The sequence below is a fragment of the Schistocerca serialis genome, chromosome 2 (genome assembly GCF_023864345.2).
Source record: "Schistocerca serialis cubense isolate TAMUIC-IGC-003099 chromosome 2, iqSchSeri2.2, whole genome shotgun sequence".
Taxonomy (NCBI): Eukaryota; Metazoa; Arthropoda; class Insecta; order Orthoptera; family Acrididae; genus Schistocerca; species Schistocerca serialis.
The window spans coordinates 694,460,582-694,481,748 of NC_064639.1; the positions used below are offsets into that span (position 1 = coordinate 694,460,582).

The 21,167-nt window shown below is 37.2% G+C and overlaps 1 protein-coding gene across 4 annotated transcripts in view; it reads right to left on the minus strand.

The window, feature by feature from the left end:
- LOC126457841 (arrestin domain-containing protein 3-like) overlaps positions 1–21,167 on the minus strand; it is a 138,498-nt gene that overhangs the window by 64,297 nt on the left and 53,034 nt on the right. For all 4 annotated transcript variants that reach the window (XM_050094478.1, XM_050094477.1, XM_050094480.1 and 1 more), the window contains exons 5-6: positions 16,910–17,098; positions 16,307–16,622 (exon numbers count right to left, since the gene is read on the minus strand). In XM_050094478.1, coding sequence (XP_049950435.1) covers positions 16,307–16,622; positions 16,910–17,098 — 505 coding nt within the window. The remainder of the gene's footprint in view (positions 1–16,306; positions 16,623–16,909; positions 17,099–21,167) is intronic.

A 21,167-nucleotide genomic window follows, 5' to 3' on the forward strand; every position in this document is an offset into this window, starting at 1 on the left:
CCGTTGCCAGGTTGAATTATTAGAAAAGAGAGAAAATATACAACAACAAGCAGCAAATTCTGTCACAGGAACATTTAGTAAGAAAGGGAGTGTTACAGATATGCTCAACAAACTCCAGAGGTGGGTCTTTCAAAAGAAGTACTATTATGCAAGGAGAGGTTTACTGTTTAAATTCTGAGAGCATACATTCCAAGAAATGTCAGGCAACATATTGCTTCCTCCCACATAGGTCTCATGAAATTGCCTTGCCACAGTAAGGAAATGAAAGAAAGTAGACCTCACATGGAGGCTTACTGACATTTGTTCTTCCCCTGCAGCATTCTCTAATGGAATGGGTGGGGCAGGGGATTGCATTTATTTCATAATTATTCCACACACACACACACACACACACACAGAGAGAGAGAGAGAGAGAGAGAGAGAGAGAGAAAGGTGGCTTGCAGAATAAGGACAGACTGCTACTCACCACACAGAGGAGGCATTGAGTCACAGTCAAGCACAATGAAAAGACTGTGGACAAGAAAGTCCTTCTTCCAAAATAGAAAACACACACTTATTCACACTAGCATAACTTGACACACGTGGCCACTGTCTCTGCCCCCTGGGGCCCGACTGCTGCGACAGCACATGACTTGAGCAGCTACCTGGGATGGGTGGTGTGGTTAACGAGAAAGCAGGCAGCTGGACTGATAGCAGGGTAAGCTTGGGGGAAGCACTGTGGCAGCATGCAGGGACATGATCGACATAGGAAAGGGCTGAAATGTGCAGAGTCAAGAGACTGTGCTGGGATGGTTAGAGGGCATGGAGACTGTAGAGGAGAAAAGTAGGGAAGGATCACAGATCAGTGGGCATGTTGGTAGAATAGAAAGTACATGCAGTGGGAGTATGGAAGGGGATAGGCAGGTAGAAGAAAGGGACTTGCAAAGGTTGCGGCCAGGATTACAGGAGCAAAGGATATGTTATACAGTGTTCCCACCTGCACAATACAGAAAAGGTGGTGTTGGTAGGAAGGATCTAGATGGTACAGGCTGTGAAGCACTAATTGCAATGAAGCACATCATTATGGGCAGCATGTTTAGCAGTTGGGTGGTCCAGCTGTCTCTTGGCCACAATTTGACAGAGACCATTAATGCAGACAAGCAGTTTGTTAGTTGTCATGCTCATGTGAAAAGGAGCACAGTCATCACAGCTTAGTTTGTAGATCACATGGCTCCTATCACAGGCAGCCCTGACTATGATGGGATAGGAGATGCTTGTGGCAGGAACAGATTAGGTGGTACTGGGAGGATGTATGCATCTGGTTCTGTTGCAGGGATATGATCCACAATTTTTAGATGGTGCAGTGTGGTTTTCTGTGCAGATATAAGGTTAGTTTCCATGTTGAGAGATTTGATGAATGACAGTGAGGAAAGGTTCAAAGTTAGGAAATACTGGAAAGTTAACACAGGGTTATTTTGGCGGCACTGTGGGTGGATCATGGTTAGATGGAGGACTGAACTGAATCAGGCAGCATTCAATATTGGTTTCAGATTGAGACTGATTGATAGGACTGGTTGTAAAAAAGTGTTTCCACTGTAAGGACCAGGATTGCTGATATTTTTAAAAATATCAGGAATCCGATACACAGATATTTAAAAAAAACACCATTAGCCACCTTTGAAATATCTAAAAAAGTTATCAATTTATTCATGGAAAAAATATCAATGTAGTGGCCAAAAATAATATTGACTGCACATTGCAAATACACTGCCAGTCTTAGAGCTGTATGCTTAAGTATTGATTTATTATTAGATATTCCATACATCAACAAGCTAGCAGCCTGTATATCCCTCTTAGAGCACAAATTGAAAGGATAATGACACACATTCACTCTTGGTGATAATCACTTTGCTAACAATAGTAACTGCAGGTCAGTGGCACAATAAAAGGTGTCCAATTGGTCTGTTGTACACTTTTGTCACATATCGGATTTGTCTGGAACACTTAATGTCAACTTCCCTGTTTTTTCATTTTCACCAACACCAGTGACCTAACAGTTGTAGTGTCAAAATTGTGTGGTGAAGTTAAACGCTGCAGTTTCTGTTGGTCGCACTGAGTGCCAATTACATCAGCATTTCCCCTCACATGTCTCTGCCCACCACAAAGACCAGTCTTGTCCATTTAGATTTTAGTTCATCAGATTTAGCAATTGTTTTTGAAGAATGCCGATATGAAGAAAAAGCACTCCTCCCCCCCCCCCCCCCCCCTCCCTCCAAATGCATCGTATTACTTCTTTGTGCCATCTATACTTGCTAACAAAGTCAAATAGAAAGACTGGTTGTGATGAAAGCTCAAAAATTAATAAGACTCCTGGACTCAGTGAAAGTAAAATTATTTTATACTACAATTTCAAAAGAACAACTTCAAATATTTATCGAAAATTGCGAAAAAAATATTGCATATAATAAAAATATTGAATAAAATTAAAATATAAGCACTTGATACTGCCATTTCGATATCAATACACCATCAAACAAAATATCATCAGTATATTTTGGAAAAAAATATCGATGGATCGATATATCGATATTGTATCAACTTCCCTAGTAGGGACTGGCAGAAGGAGAGAAGGTCCTTAACAAGTCCAGCATGAGTGAATGTGGGAGTGGGGCAAAAAGTAGAGCCTTTGAAAAGGGGTGATACTTCCGTGGGAATGACGTTTTTGGAGGACAGGCTCATGACTGTTTTTGGGGCTTTTCAGTTTTTGAATTCTGTATGCAGGAGACAGGAAGTTTCTGAGTACGTGATAAATGTAGTAGGTCTGTGAGGCAGGGTCTGTCAGCTATGATGTTACAGAAGAGGCAAATATTTGAGTGAGCTCAACAGATGTGCCTAAACTTGACATTAATAATTTAACTTCCAGTGGTAGCCTATCCTCTTGTTTTATATAGAAATATTTTTTTTCATCTTTTAAGGTGAGTAAAGAGTACATCAATTTAAATAATGGCTCACTCCTATTTTCAACAAGCTTTTCATAACTTCATTTGTTTTCAAGTATATCAGGGCTCAGAAATTTTAAGAAGCTTTTTCTCCTTTCCCTATTATCTAATTAAACTAAATTTTTTCTACATGTATGAAACTATTGGTGCAGTTTACAGGTGCATACAAGAAACTGAAGATAGTAGCTCCAAAAACACAGAAAAATTTCCCCATTCAATTTACTCAAACTTAACATAACGGTAATTTTAGGGTTACATAATGTTTTTTGAGTATTTATAAACCAAAAAGACACAAAGGAATTATAGATATTGGCTGCAAGCAGGTATTGATTTAAATCAATGGGGGAGGTGGATTATTTGTGTGAGACGAGGATTTGAACCCAGGACTCCTGTTTACTAGGCATATGCCTTGAGCACTATGCTGTCCGGACACAGTGGTCATCTCAACTGCACACTATCCTAGCACACCTCCCCTCAGACCTAATTTCTCAACCTACAGACATGCTAAGAATATAGTGCCTCTTGAACATTATCCTCATTACTGAAGGCATTTGCCGATTCCCGTACGAGTTCGAGCCTGGTGCGCATCCATACTGAAGAAATCATTGGCCGTCCTCGCCTTAATTGTATATATGTGGTGTCTGTTCTTCCGGATATATGTCAACCACCTGTCTTGACCTCTCCTCGTCAAACATGTGTGTATATTCTTATGACTGTATATACAACTTATATTTTCCTTGTACTAAGCTGACAGAAGCATTATCACTGCAAAATGATTTTTAGATAAATAAATTATTGAGACAGGAAGAAAAGATTAGTGTGCAGATTTGTAAAATCAATTGCATTCACATATCTATGAATTGTTTGGAATGGTATTATTAACTGTCAGACTTTTTTCTCCCATAACTGTAAGATTTTTTCTCCCACAAGGAGTGAATGAATATCTTCACCAAATGAATTATGAATTACGTGGTATATACAATGAAGACTAATGATGCTGATAACTGAACCCTGAGGCAACCCGTAATTAGTATTTTGTGATTCAAGAATTATATTTTTATATTTAACAATTATCCACTTCTCAGACATTAACTGTGTTTGCCAAATACCACAATGTTTTGAGATGCAATATATTTGTATTTCATGTCCAAGGACAGTTGAAAACACAGTAATACACATTTGCAATGTCTGTGTATATCACTACGATGTACAGTTTGACAGTATGATCATTGTCAAATATATGAATGTGTCAGTCTCTGCCTTTATGTACTTGCAACAGATTGGGCAAAATAATCAACAGAAAACTTTACAGGTCTTTGAAAGATAAAATAAAAAGTGTTAACAAAATTAAGATGTATACAAAGATGGCAGTAGGTCAGAAAGAGGAAAGAGTGAAATAGAAAAGTACCTGGTGTACTAGGTGGCAGTAGTTCATTAAACGAGAGCACTGATGATGCCATGGGATGACAACAGGTTTATGTTTACCATACGCACATCAACAATCAAATTCAGATGATGAGCCTATCACAAATAAAACAAGGATTGAAGGATGACCCGAATGAAGACAGTGGCTATGTTAACAAGTTGATGGATATGTTCAGTTCATCAAAAGCCGAAAGTGTGCCGAGCAAAACACAAGAAGTAGAATCTGAGTATGAGGGCAGCTTAGAACAAGATAGCGAAAAACTGCTGAGCATGAACAATTTGTTAAAACTGTTGTCTGCACAAATTGCAGCACAAGGTAGTAATATTAACAATCAGCTTAAAATACAGGCAGATGTAATTAAAAAACAAGGTGTTAAAATCAGTAAACAGATTGAAAAGGTAGACTCAAAAAGTAGGTGTTGTGGGTAATGCAAGCAAGGACTTAAAAACTGAAATAGATACCGTCAATAACAATGTCACCACTATGCAGGGACAGATTAATGACATCAACAATAGGTTCAATACCGAAATAATCAACATTCAAGACACTGTAGAACATCTGGTAGTAACAAAAGTTGATGAAAAGGTTTCTGGCCTCAAAACCGAAATAGTAAACAAATGCAAAACCAAAATTTCTCAATTGAGACAAATGGTGAATGATTCTGGGAAGGAACTGAGTAAACAAATGACAACATGCAGAAAGAAGTGTGAACAGAACGCTTTCCAAATTCAAGGTAAAGTGAGTGACCTTGAATGGAAAATAGGAGAAAAACCAAATTATATCAGTGACAGAATAATGTGCAGCAAATTGGTAGAGGGCAAAGAATGATTCAATACAGCAAAAAGACATAATAGATGGCACCCATCATATTTTTGAAAAAGTATGAAAGGAAATTTCCTGATTACGTAATGGACTAGGAAAAGATAAATGTGGTCATCAGCACATTAGCTGGTGATGTGAAAAGATGGGGACTAAGTTTGGATACAGAACAAATGTCATTTGGCGAATTTAAACAGAAATTTATGGAGGAATACTGGTCAGATCAAAAACAGGACTGCCTATGGCAGGAGTTTATCATGTCCAGGTTATATGACAACAGAGGCAGCAACTCAATGAAAGAGTTTTGCGAAATGTGGTATCAAAAACTGACACACTGGACAAACAGACAAACGGAATCTGAAATAGCGTGAGAACTATGGAAAAAGCTCCCAAAGGATTTAAATCTTAGGTGGGAAGTAATCACAAAAGCTTCTCGTCATTTTTGGAAAGGATTGAAGACGAGGACCACTGGAGAGGGAACCGTGATTATTGTCAAAATAATAACAACCAGAATTGGAATAATCATGAGAGTAATGAACAGAATGAGAACAAACATTACTGCATAAATATGATACAAAAAGGTAGAGGCAGAGGTCGCAGTAACATGTCATTTCGCAGTAGAGGATTTGCACTGTGAAACTATCAAAACCAAAATGACACGGAAAACGAAGGCCTGAACGGAAAAATATTGCTGGCCGAAATTAAAGAAATCATACCGGCCAAACCAAAGAGAAATTAAGACACGAGTAAGCAGCAGCACAGCACCACAGAACTGTGCACTCAGAACAACAGGTGCGCGCATAAGTCAGTCACAGGCGACAGGCTATGCTACAGGGGCTAGTGTGTGAGCTGAGCAACCGTGTGCAATGAACTTGGCAGAGCAATAAGCTGTCTGTAGCACAGCTGCAGTGATGGCAGCAGGGAGAGATGACATCACAAGGATATTCAGTGGACCTGTTTCGGTGGGAAATATCACCGAAATGAATGCTTAAGATAGAAACCCCACATGTCCAAAATTAGTTCTGCACTTCATGCAGTGATGTTCCAGTATTTTGACTGAGTAATGCTAATGATTGTGCCCAACATTAGTATGAACTTGGTGCAATTTTGCTCCTCATAATTTACTGGTGCATGTGTTATTGGTAACTGCTGCTACTCACAGTACAGAGTGCACTGAGTCAGTTCATATCCTGTTTGCTATTCAAAGTGAAATCTCAACGAAAGTATTCAATTTTCTCAAATATATATTTCCCAATTAATGTGCCTAATTAAGCTGGTGACTGATCATTTTTTTTTTCATACCACTGCTGTTAACTCCCAAGATTAAGGCCCATTTAGTTTTATTGTCAATGTCACAAAATTCAAAATTATAGGCCGGAGCCTTTTCCATTAGACACACGCATGGCCGAACTTTAATATCCGTTCAGAGGGTAACATTAGCATGTTTCACAGCCTGTTAATGTTATACGTAGCTTTACCCATGACAGAACTAAAGGTTCAGTTATGAGGGAATAATGTTATAAGATCTTGGTGAAATGTGTTGTTACCTTGGAATGAAAAAAAAATAAATAAATAAATAAAATAAAACACAAAACACAGGACAATTAGCCTCAATCAAAGTAAATATGCAGTAAACATACTCAAGAAATATGGTATGGAAGACTGCAATCTGGTTGCACTTCCACTTGAAACTGGTTTGCAGCTGCAAAAATGTGAGGAAAAATTGATAGATGAGGAATATTTGTATTACATTACATTTCTTACGAGAAAGCCATTGGGTCACTGTTCTATTTGGCTCAAGGTGCAAGGCCAGACATGTTTATGTTGTGGGAGATCATCAACCTCAATTACCTAAAAATTCACTGACAAGCAGTCAAACAAATTATGAGGTACACCAAAGGCACAGTCAACATAGAACTAACATTCTTAAAAACAGGAACAAACAAAATTTAAGACTTCTGTGATGCCAATTACGCATCAGATCTCGATCAACAATGATCAGTGACTGGCTGCATTTCCAAGTTAACTGGGACAGCAGTTTCCTGGAACCCAAGATGGCAACAAACAGTTCCTGTATGAACTACAGAATCTGAGTGCATGGCCCTATCAACATCAGTGCAAGAAGTAATAGACCTCCAAGCAGTGCTCCATGAATTGCGTGTTATACATAGCGAAAAACCAATAAATGTGTTCTGTGATAATATTTCATGAATTAAGCTCTGAAGAACTTGTGGGGCTGTTGAGAAAAATATGTTTCGTCTTTACTGCTGGCTTGTATAGTACTTATAATTTCTTGTTTATTCATCTTTGGTCTATTTTACAAATATATCACTGAATAAATAGTGTTTGATAATCTATGTTCCTGGGAATACAGCACACATAATTTCATTTGTCCAAGTTAACTTTATAATCTCTCAAAGGACTAATTGGAGCCAATATCCAATAGAACAACAAACATTTATTGGTACATATATGTTGAAGAAAGGAAGACCTTGAAGGTTATAAATTGCAGCAAATTAATGTTAAGCACAATATATATCAAATAAGCAAACAAGTTGTCATTGTCTACTTCCATGACTTATATGGAGCATGTCTAAACAAAACAACTACCTTTGCCCAACAAAGAGAACTTCTGGTGGCTGGCATGTAAATTCATTGATGGCTACAAAACACAGCAGCAATTGTTTAATTCACTGCACATGCTATCATTTCTTCTTGAAGTAATTTAGTTTCTGTACAGTGATAAGCAGGTATGGATTTTATGACATAGGTGCAGTTTCTTGTATTGAGAAGGTAGTATTATAGGCAGGGATTGATACTGCTCAAATAAATATGCATTATTATAAATTCCAGCTTTTAATTTATTGCTGTTGCTATTCTGTATGTCCCAATAAGTAAGACAGATAATTCACTCTAACAACTGCACCATAAATAATGATAACTAATACCTATAAGGAAAATGTGTATATTATGCTTTTTCTCTCTCCCTCTTTTTGCCTATGTAATATTATAATTTTTTCCTCTTTTTCTTTTTCTGTCATTTTTTTGTCCAGAATATAATTCAACAGAATGAAATAAAAATCAGTTATTCCACACCTTGAATAAATATGTAGTGCACCAACAGACTTCACTGCTGTAAATGAACACAATTATCGCAGACTATAAAAAGCATCTTTGGAGCTGTCAACATGGCTGCTGTTGTTATTTATAGTTGTCGTTTATCCTCCATTCTTTGTCAATACTATGTTTGCATAACAAAGTTATTATTGAGTAGTGAGCAATATTTATTGTGAACATGAGAATAAGAGTTACCATAGTTGTGACTTTGAAAAAGAATAAAAGCAAAGGATAAAAAAGAGAAAGAAGCAAAGGATAACAGTGAAATATTGTCATAAGCACTGGAAAAGGGAATCTGAATGGAACAAGGCTTACCACTCAATGCTGCATCACCATCCTCAACTTTTTAATTCATCACATGGCACAACAGATGCAAGAAGGGAGCAGGTATGCATGACATGGAAATTATAAACTTCCCAAGTTCTAGTCAATGCAACCTCAGATCTGGTTTATCAAGTCAAACACATATTTCAATAGTGTGAAATAATGGCAATTCCAGATTGTAATACCAACAGTATAAGGAAAATGATACATTGCTACTCACCGTAAAGATGACACATTGTAGACTGGCACAATGAAAAGACTGCTACAAATTTAGCTTCTAGCCAAAGCCTTCTTCAGAAAAGGAAACACATTAGTCCAAGCTGCCGGAGAAGGCAGTCGTGTGTGCCTGAGATGTGCTTGCTTGTGTGAATGCATGTGTGTATGTTTCTTTTTCTGAAAAAGGCTTTGGCCAAAATCTAAATGTGTAAAGCCTTTGTCATGCCTGACTGCAACTCAATGTGTCATCTTTACAGTGAGTAGCAATTCTCCTTTTGGACAGTACTAGGTGTTTGATAACACTGAAAGATTTAATATTGTGGTTTTGCATCTGGATTTGGTAGTGATTGAGGAAACTGAAGAAACCTTGTCACAACAAAGTTACACTGTGCTAAAGGAAGCTCGTATGGCAATATACACTGTTACCAGAACAGCGATTACAAAAGATTTTCACAGATGAAAACATGACCAATAAGACTCCATCACAAATGCTCAAAACTTTACATACATCAGCAGGCCCAGAACTTCTACCTTTACACGTATTGTGGTGTTGTAAAATCCCAGCCACCATCTACCCCATCATTGTGGCACAAACGGGCATAGCATGGCAAGTCTTAACATAGATGGCAAACAGTATTGCAAACAGCTTTTAAGTGAGATTTCTGTGTATGCAAAAATCAGCAACAGTCAAGACGAGGATGCAGGAACAGGCAGAGAAATGGAAGGTGGCATCACTGGTCTTGTAATGAGCACACATACTTCTCACCAACAGCAAGCATAAACCAAACCCACCACTGAGCAACTAGCAGCACAAGTGGCAAAACTAAGCATGCACGTGGCCACACACTCACAGCAGCTACAAAGCCACAGTTTGAAAGATAGAGAAAACTGCCATGCAACAAGATTTTCTGGAATTATGGCGAGGGTATCATAGGCATTTTGACAACCAAGCATATCAATGCACTAAAGCCTGCAGTTACCTAAATTTCAAAGATGGACATTAAAAGGCACTAATGTCTTTACACAACACAAGTGCTCAGACCATAGTGTGCTAAGAAGATATGCAAAAGTCATGTTATCAGCAGTTAACAGTCACACTGATTGTTTGTACAGGACCAAATATCAGGTGACAATTTTCTTATTGATATGGATTCTGAAGTCAGTGTCTGTCCAAAAAGTGAGAGTGGCACACTGGCAGCAACAACACACAATATACTTACTGTGATCAATGATTCCAGGATTACCACCTATAGTGAAAATTATTCTACACCTGGATTCAAGCTTCCACTTGAGATGGACTTTGTGATCTCAGACATGCCTGATCACATAATCCGAGCAGACTTTTCATGCCTGACTTGGTCAACCATCTATTAGTACCAGTACCTACAGAATGGATATTCCCTACTATACCTTTTGCACCAGGTCAAACACAGCGTGACAAGTCTGTGGCTTTCCACACAAAGATGTCCAGCATCTATACCGTGTCATCAGCGGTGGAGCATATTGATTCACTTCCATATTCGCAACAATGCAGGACACAACACATGTGCATCATGCCAGAAGAATCCCGGGAGTCATAATGATTCATGTTCAGTATGTAAAATCATGGAGTCATCTGAGGAGCCACATTTTCACAATCTACTCCTACAATTTCCAGCACTCTTTGAATCCTTCTGTGATACCAGAAAACGCTCACACAATGCTCAGCATCACATCTGAATGACATGAGGTCCACCAGTCACATTCTGCCCAAGGCATCTGCATCCAGAGAAGTTTTTTTCAGCACAAGCAGAGTTTGACTGACTGCTGAAAACAGGTATTATGACCAGGATGAATAGCCAGTGGGCCTCCCCAATCCACATGGTTAATAAAAAACATAATTCCTGAAGGAAATATGGAGATTATAGAGAAATAAATAGCTGCACAATCCCAGACCACTCATCTGTACCCAGTGTAATGTATTTTAACAGCACCATCAAAAATACTGAGTGTGATAGACTGTGTCAAGGCATATTCACAAATTCCCATGGCTGCAGTTGATACTAAGAAAACAGCAGTGACCACACCATTTGGCTTGTATGAGTATCATTTTATGCCACTTGGCCTCAGGAATACCGCACAAACTTGGCAATGGTTTATGCACGAAGTGCTTATAGAATAACCAATTGTTATTTGTTACATGAGTAACATTCTCATATATATCTGATACAGTAGAATAGGATGCAGCACACCTGTGGCAGCTTTTCAGCCACTTACAAGAATATGGTATACTTATTAATGTAGCAAAGAGCGTTTTGGGAAAAATTTAAGGTTAAATAAGATAGTGTTCCAATAAATGCTTGTTATATAATGTAATTGGACAGATAAAAAATCTATTCACCAAGTGACAGCAGGAGAACACACACATAAAAGAAGGTTATGTGCATGTTCTCTGTCACCACTTGGTGAGTAGATTTTTTTTTATCTACCTAATTACATTATATTGTCAAAAATTGATTATTTTCATTGTTAAACACTTGTTATTGTTTGCTGGGATTTGTTGAGATCAGAGGGCATATCTTTTTGCTGTGTCTGTGATTTACCTTAAGCTGTCTTTTGCTGTGAAGATTGTGCCACTAGATACACCAAATTTATACTATATTTTGTAGCAAAGGGTGTAATATTAAACATGTTCTACATGTGCTTTGGAGTTATCTTCCAACTAAATGGTTACATACAGTAGCTTTCAATAGCTTGTATTCATTTTCTGGATACTTTTTATATTAGATGCAATAGTTTGTAAGTAACTTTCTGCTTGGCCCTTTCTGAAACCAACTACAGTGGCAAGAGGCATTTTTTAGTGTGGTGGCTCTGTTGACTGACCATTGGCCATATTGTGATCTAGACCACATTAAGCACTGACATCATTTGCTAACATGTCTGTATCTAAACATATAGCATTACAGAACTAATCACATATATCTGCTACTATTATGTATTGTTTGTAATGAGTATAGATCTACTCTGACTGGTAAAAGACAGACAGGGATCAGTCTCTTTACCTCATTGTCTCCTTCTCTGATTATCCTGTGTAACCCTGCAACATGTATCAGTGTGGTACTGTACACCAAATTCTTCGAAGCATCTTGTCCTTATTTAGAATTTTATCAAAATTATATTCCATATTCTTTGACTTTTTATGAAATTTGGAACATAAGCCTTCAATTCATGATTCTGGGATACAATCTCATTAGATATAGTAACAAACAGTAAGCCTTATTTTATTCTGTTGTTTCCAACACCAGAGATAATTACAACACTCATCATATTTATGTTCTGGGATTAGCTCAATTTGTTTCATAGTAACAATTGCTATGTTCTACCAATGTTCTTGTCTTTAATTTCAGGAAGTATGACATATGGGCCACTGTTACGCCCTGAATAATTTTGATGATGACTTTTTTCCCTTTGAGATAGTTTTATTGTTTTTAACATGTGTTTCTTGGGCTGTAGCTTAAAAATGTGTCACTATTTTGTCCACATTGCTATTTTATTCTTCAGTTGTCCCAGTTTATGTTTGAGATTGTTTTAGTTCAGTGGCTATAGTTGGCACATAATTTACATTACTTGAACCATGCTCAGTGTCACCATGAAGTATTCCCTGCTGAACAGGATATGGGATAGTTACATCTTGCTCTTGTAATGTTGCAGATAAGTGGATTGTGGGAATTTCCAACTTTATGGAATATTTTGGTTCCTTCTTCTTGTATTCCACCTTGGACTTGCATGCAATGCCTTGATATTTTTGTCATTTGATTCAAGTATTATGATTCTATTATCCACAGCTTGATGATGGTAGAGGCTTAGTTGACACTGTCAAAATGGTCGCCACTTTATTCATGGTGGTATATGTACCACTTACAGCAAGACTAACACAGTCAAAGTTGTTTAGAGTGACCATACCTGTTACATAGGGTTCATGGTGTGTAATCTACTCACACTTGCCACAAAAGCGGCAACAGTTATGTTGTCACAAACATCAGTGAAGTACATTAAACTGTTTACACAAAAGCTGCCTTCTACTAATCCATAAATTACCTTGTTCTCATCTGTGTTGGCATATTTGGGATGTCCTTCATACTGATCAACTTTGAGAGAAGTGAGACACCTTTTGAATACAGATGCTCATTTCTTAACTGTTGAAAATGAAGGAGCAGAGTCCTTATAAATTTCCACTGGCACTGAATGAGTTCTGGCATGTACAAACAGTTAAAAAAAATTGTCGCAGTATAGTGTTCTAATTGATCCACTTGAATGAAACACACAACATGATCACTGTGCTTTAAAGTGGCACACAGACAGAATTAATCTCCAGTTGAAGGTGATACTTGACTTAAAATGTTGTGCAACTTGTGACAATATCCTACAAACAAAACTGCCAAAACTGCCTTAATATCAGTATCAGCTCTAATGTAAGCTGAGAACATTTCATCGTGTAAATATATTATGTAGCAGATAAAAGATAATCATTATGCAGAAGAAAACTGCATGTCTAAGGTTACAGTCATATAGATTTAAACTGATTATATCCCTTCTTTAAATAGCAAGTCGGCCAAGGCAGAACCAACAACATTGCAATATAATTAAACACAATCCATTCCAAGCTTTCAGCAGCTCTGATCCCTTTGACAAAGATGCATCAAAAGAAGTAGAAAAGGAAATTTGTTGAACAAGAGATCCACAGTGAGGAGGTCCTCCAGGATGTAGAGCATGTCAGAAAAACAAGAATAAATGACAAACTTTTACAAATAAAAACAAATATGCTGATGTACAATCCACAGATTCCAAGTGAAATGATCCTCATGGAGTACAAAAAAAAAAAAAAAAAATATACATATGTTCATACTAAACGTAATAAATAACTTGTCACAAAATATGTAAATGTTCAATACAATGGCATGCATGTGATAATTCTTAGGTTATTGGAGCAATGCACCATAAAATAGAAAAATCATTTTACAATGCAAATTTATGATGATCACATTACTGTATTGAATATGTACAGAAGTGAGATTGTATTAATATTCACATTTTTTGGTATTACTAGTCACATGCACAAATCATGCATAAATCAACTGGTTCTACTGAGAAATTCTTCCATGAAATAGGAGGAGTTGGACACCAATACATCTTTTAGATTTCTCTTAAACTGATCTTTATTAGTAGTTAAATTTTATTTGGCTGCTGACAAGTTATTGAAAACACATTGTGTTCTATAATCCTTTCAGATGATGTGGTTTTGTTTAAAGCCACCTTGGATTTTTTCATCTCATGGCATATTCAGAGTAGCTACATCTGTAGCCACCCTTTATATCTCCAGTAGACACTGCCCTGTAGCAGCTGTAGTATGAACAACTTCATATATTTCAGATCTTGTCAGTTAGATGAGCAAATGTAGGAGCCACTTTTGAGTGCAGTGGATGACTGTCTTTGTTTTCGAATTGTGATTGAATTTGTCTCTGTAAGGTATTTTTGCACATGGACTAGGTACAGAAAACCGTCCTATTCAAATTTATACTGTGTGTATTGTGATAATAATTAAATTTATGTATTTATTTTCATAATTATTGTGATGGTTCCTTTTGAAACCATTGTCAAACTAAGGGCAACGTGAGTAGCTGTGACGGGTTATCATATTTCCAGTTTCATGTGATGTTCTCTCACACAATAAAGGAAGAGGAAATTCTAGTGCACCGTTTGGAAGGGATTTCTTTTGATGTCAACTGAGATTGATAACAGCAGTGAAAGTGGAGATGATATGTTAGCTGAAGACAGTGATCTCAATATTTGAACAAAAAATTCAGTGTTGTTTTGCATTATTTCAGGTAGTGAGAGCGAAGAAACATTACCAAAAAATGTAACACTGTTGTTCCAGATGAAAAACATACAACAAAACCATAGCATTGACCAATACATGGAACCTCAATGAACTTTGTACACTGTAGCACAAAGAAAGATCATCATAGAAGCAGATGTAAGTGTGCTCTCTCTCAAGTAGCCCTATGCCTAACTGCAGAAAGGAACTGCATTTTATCTTATCACCAAAAGTAACTACATTTCATGCACAGTGGCTCTATATCAAAGAACCTCATGTGTGTTCAATTAATGTATGCACCACTTGTTTATTGCACTGTTTTGTCTCAATGTATGTTTAATACTCTATTTAAAAAACTTAAATAGATTAAATTATTAACATTTTGATTCAGAAAAGGAATAATGGACATCTTTCTGGACCAAAGTATGAGACTTTGAAACCTTGTGAAGGTTATTCTTATGTCTAGTACTGATTCCATAAACTGGGGTGTTGGTTTGAAAAAGATATATTTCAAATATTATTTAAGAATTATATTCATTTTTTTAACCCAGGAGGAAGAATATAGCAGAGAACAAACATGAAACAAAAAAATCAAAAACAATTTTTTTCTTTTCTTACAGAATGAGTGAGGCACACAAAACAAACGAAAATAAATGAAAGAAGTAAAATACAACAAATGATGACAATAATTCAGAACAGAATTACAAGAGCCTTTGGCTTAAGCTCTCCACTCAAAACCAGAAGACCATAATCAGTTCTGTTTACAATACTGAAAGTCACAAACCACGCTTCCATTTCATGTGCAAAGTTAACTATTTTCACTGTTGCAGCCAGCCCTCTTACATAACTGAGCATGGCTACTGAATTCAGTTATCAGCTGCTTGCACATAGACAACAGCCTGAAAATCTCTCTTCACATATTGGAAAATGTCTTCTGACAAACATAGCAACTTTAACATTCGCCTTCCTTCTTGCCCTAATAGGTATTAGAACTGAATGAGTAAAATATTACTGACACTAAATTAAATGAAGAGAAGGAAACACCAAAATAGCTCCCTAAATTTACTTAATCTTGTTTCCAAGCTAAATAACCATCCATATCACTCATCTAATGAACATAACAGAACTAGCAGCATACTTTTCTGTATCTGTTGCTGATTCTCATACTTTATTTGAAGGGATTAATTTGGAAATGACATGTTAAGAAAATCACTCTCACAAATCAAATACCACAAATTATAGCATGGATGAAGAACCTATATTTACATCCATACTCCGCAAACCACTGAAGTGAATGGTGGAGGGTATTAACCTTGGCACCAACTATTAGGGCTTCTTCCTGTTCCATTCTCATATGGAGCTTGGGAAGAATAATTGCTTAAACACCTTTGTGTGCACAGTAATTTATCTAATTTTATCATCATAGACCCTGTGGGAATGATACATAGTGAAATTGTTTGTCTCATCCATGTTCCTCTTATTGTTATTGTTATTGTTATTATTATTATTATTAAATCATATAGATCTAGGTACAAACTAAAACCCAGAGAAAAAGGATATGACAATACTTACGAATATCTGGGTATGGAAGTGGTGGTGCAGATGGAGTCAGATTTGACTGACTTGGCAGTGGTAACAGTACATTTGAGAATCCCAGCTGACTTGTGCCAGATGTGATATCAGCTGCAGTATTTGCAGGATATGGTGCTGTAGGGAACTGTGATGATGGTGGTGGATATGGTGCTGAGGCTGTAGGCGGTAGGGGTAATTTTTCAGGAGTATTTTGCAGCAACCCAGGTGGGATATATGTAAAGAGGGGAATGGTTCCTAATGTTATTGGGATGTTTACATGTAAGTTTGTGTGTGGCCCACTAATTTCAGCTTTGATCTGTCAAGAGAAAATATGACAAAGATGTTATGTTTAAATTCTACTCTGCTTATAAAAATAGATTTTTGAACACTATTAAAAGAAAATAACATTTCATAAGTTATGCTTTGTGGACCAGAACCAAAGGAATAATTAAATAAATTGGTATCTCAGTCTTTAGTACTGAAGGAACCATTTATTTTAGTATACACTGTCAGCTCTACGTATAATTCCTGCAAGAACATAATGACAATGTTGTAATACCTAAAGCAACTTCTTATTTAAAATATCAAGTGGAGAATACTTACATCCAAGCAGTACTCAAGATCAATGATGCCACAATTCTTCAAAGTGGATGGAGGCAAACTCGGAATTTTCAACTGTTTGGTCCATGTTTTAGATTCATTTTCACCCACAGGCTCAAATGTGATAGTTTCTACTTTCTCTGATGTTTTATTTGTGCGTGTGCTGGGTGAATGAGCAGTGAAGCATACATTCTGAAAAAAATTAATACTGCCAATATCATTTATGAAAAGTTACACAGTGTACTGAACTAGTTCATGATACTAGCACTATAGCGAGTGATCCAGTATAGCCCTGTTATTCATAATAAGTTGAGGAAGAAGCAATTACATTGCAACAATAATACATAATACATTTTCTCACACCAGACTATAGTGTGTAACATTGTGGGCCAAGTTGTACATTTTCAACTGTAGCATATCAGTTACTAAGAACTGTTACGATATGATATTTTATGAAGTCTGGAAACACAGATTATATTAGTACCTCTAGTAAATTACATAATTCATTACTGAATCATCAACAGCTGTAGAGCTCAGTATAATGTTTCGTTGGCATACCAAATTTCGAAAGCTCCTTTGCAAACAAACACTCAAATTAACATTTTCATTGCTCTCAAAACTGCTCTACTGAAAATTACCTATACAGTTTAGATGAACCTTGAATCAGCAAGTTGTTTAGTTGTTAGGAACAAACAGAAGACATTTTGTACTATTTATTGTTAAAAAGTAATAAAAAAATGATTTTTGATGTAAAAGCTTAAACCGAATGGCACCAGTAATGAAACCTATGTACTACTTCGTTGATGTGTCTGCAATAAAGTGACATATGCAAGACAATGTAAATCTAAAATTTATCACTGTAAATTCATTTACTTGTAAAATCAACAGTACTGTTCAATTTTTGTAATTTTTGTTGGACATATAAGCTGAAGTTGTGTATACAGCCACAGTTCTGGTCTCATCTACATTATTTATTCATTAATTGATTATTTTTGTAAAATATTAATATTATGTAATATTGATCTAAACATTAGTTTTAAGAAGAGAAATGTTAAACCATTTCGTAAATACAGTAAAATCTTTTAACAGCTACGCATAAATGACAAACCCACAAGGCAGACAGGATGCCTAGATAACATTATATATAATTTTCACCTAAACAAAACAGAGTTTGACACATTTAAACAACATTTCTGATCATGGTTCACAAAAATTATAAACCGCAACATAACCAAAACCTGTTCTGAGCATAAAAGAATAATAAGATCAATTAAACACTCAAAGTCACCAAGTTAATAGGCAAACTGAATTCAGTAAAATGGGATAAAATAATAACAAATGCTGATGCCAATGAAATGACCAATAATGTTTTAGACCTGCCAACTGAAACTTTTGAAGTGTTTTGTCATATACACTACAAGAAATCATCCACAAAAAATAGGTTGAGCTAAAGCACAGACTATAAGAAACTGATAAACTCCACATCTAAGCAGCATAAGAATCATGATGTTGCTGTATCATGATATATTAAAGCATAATAATGTTGACAAGAAAATGTACAAGAAACTGAAAAGCTTCACAGGTCTGCAAAGAAATGATACCTATATAATGAACTCAGAGAATAAATGCAACACTTCATGCTAAATTATTAAAACAGAAATAGTTTGTGAGATAAAGTATGCCAGACGCCAATTCCATATGATGCTCTAAATGTATATTTTGTCAGTCCACACACAGATGACAAAGTTGAAGAGAACATGAGTAAGGCAGAGAAAGTGCTGCCAGAAATAAATGATAAGCTAACAGACAGCTTTTACTGTATGAGATTTTCACTCTGCAGCGGAGTGTGCGCTGATATGAAACTTCCTGGCAGATTAAAACTGTGTGCCGGACCGAGACTCGAACTTGGGACCTTTGCCTTTTGCGGGCAAGTGCTCTACCAACTGAGCTACCCAAGCATGACTCATGCCCCGTCCTCACAGCTTTACTTCTGCCAGCATCTCGTCTCCTACCTTCCAAACTTTACAGAAGCTCTCCTGTGAACCTTGCAGAACTAGCACTCCTGAACGAAAGGCTATTGCGGAGACATGGCTTAGCCACAGCCTGGGGGATGTTTCCAGAATGAGATTTTCACGCTGCAGTGGAGTGTGCGCTGATATGAAACTTCCTGGCAGATCAAAACTGTGTGCTAGACCGAGACTTGAACTCGGGACCTTTGTCTTTCGCAGGCAAGTGCTCTACGAAAGGCAAAGGTCCCGAGTTCGAGTCTCGGTCCGGCACACAGTTTTAATCTGCCAGGAAGTTTCAAAGCAGCGCACACTCTGCGTTGGTCCACCTCTGACCCTTATGCAAGCATTTATTCAACTTGGCAGTGATTGATAGAATTGTTGGATGTTCTCCTGAGGGATATCATTCCAAATTCTGTCCAATTGGCATGTCAGATCAACAAAACCCTGAGCTGAATGGAGGGCTCTGCCCACAATGTAGTTCTCAGTTAGAGAGATTTGGTGACCTCGCTGGCCAAGGTAGGGCTTGGCAAGCATGAATACAAGCAGTAGTGTATGGGTGGGCATTATCTTGATGAAATGTAAGCCCAGGATGGCTTGCCATGAAGGACAACAAAACAAGGCATAGAATATCATTGATGTACCCCTGTGTTGTAAAGTTGCCATGGATGACAACCAAAGGAGTCCTGCTATGAAATGAAATGGTACTCCAGACAATCTCTCCTCTCTGTCAGTTGATATGGCAAGTGATAGTCAGGTTGGTATCCCACAGTTGTCTGGGGCAGTGGCAGACACATCTTTGCTGCTGATTGGGGTTCAGTTCAAATCAGGGGTTATCAATGAGACAATTCTACTCCGATCAATGACAGTCCATCCTCAATGGTCAGTGAAGACATATCTGAAGATAGCTTGAACAGCAGTGGGATACCAACATGACTCATCCACCAAACGGCCTGACAACCAAGAATTTGGGGTGCCATTTCATTTAATAGCAGGTCCACTTTGCACCCTAACAGCACAGTGGCATGTTGATGATATCCTTTGCCCCATTTTGTTGCCCTTCATGGCAAGCCATCCTGGCCTTACATTTTAACAAGATAAAACTTGCCTCCACATGGCCAGATATTCTACTGCCTGTTTTCATGCTTGCCAAACCCTACCTTAGCCAGGAAGGCTCCCCAGCTGGGAACACTTGGAGCATTAAGGGCAAAGTACTCCAACCAGCTCAGGATTTTGACTAACATACCAACTGGACGTAATTTGGCATGATACACCTCAGGAGGACATCCAACAATACTACCAATCAATGCCAAGTTGAACAACTGCTTGCACATGTGCCAGAGGTGGACCAACATGTTATTGACTTGCTCAATTTATGAATCATTTATGAATCTATTTCTCTTGAACAAATCATCGAATTTTTGTGAAACTGCAACCATCTGTCTGTCTGTATGTGTACATCACATCTGCTGATTTCTGTGCCATTCAGGTAATTCCTTCATGGTGCATAGTTTTGTCTTAGAGAGTAACAGAACACTGTGTGCTTAAATAAAGGAACCAATATTTTTTATCTAATTATATACTTAGCTCCTCGCAATATAGGTTCAGCCAAAGCAGTTCAGCACATGGTAGCAAAAGTGTACAATTGTTCTGAAAATAACTTAGTTGGACCCAAGGAAAGCATTTGTTATAGTTTCCCACAACATTCTTATCAATAAGCTCCACCACAATGGAATGAAAGAGAATGCTCTGTGCCTAATGCAGTTTTACTTATGCAATAGAAATCAGTTAATGAAGATAAATAACCAAAGGTCAAAATGTCTTCCAGCTATAATGTGTGCACCTCAGGAATATGTTTTTGTGCCTTCCTTTTCCATTACTTATATAATTAATTAACCCACATTTAAGCCATGTGATGCAGTGCTACACACAGATGACATAATAATGCACCTTGAAAATATCAAATACAGTATGGCAGTAGCAATGGAGAGCTGTACAACTCGGTTTGAAGCAAATGTAGTTCCAAGAAATGACAGTATAATTGAAGACATAATATGCAATCTGAATATTCCCAGTCATGACAGCAAAACAGTCAAACTATTATGATTTCATATAGCTCAAATGCTCATACGGGATATCCATACAGACTAGCACATGTCATCTACCTGCTGTACAAACTGAAGGGTATTTAAGCACTGGCAAGAGAGCTAATGATGATGCAGTGCATCTTTTATGTTGTTCAAAAAATAAAAATA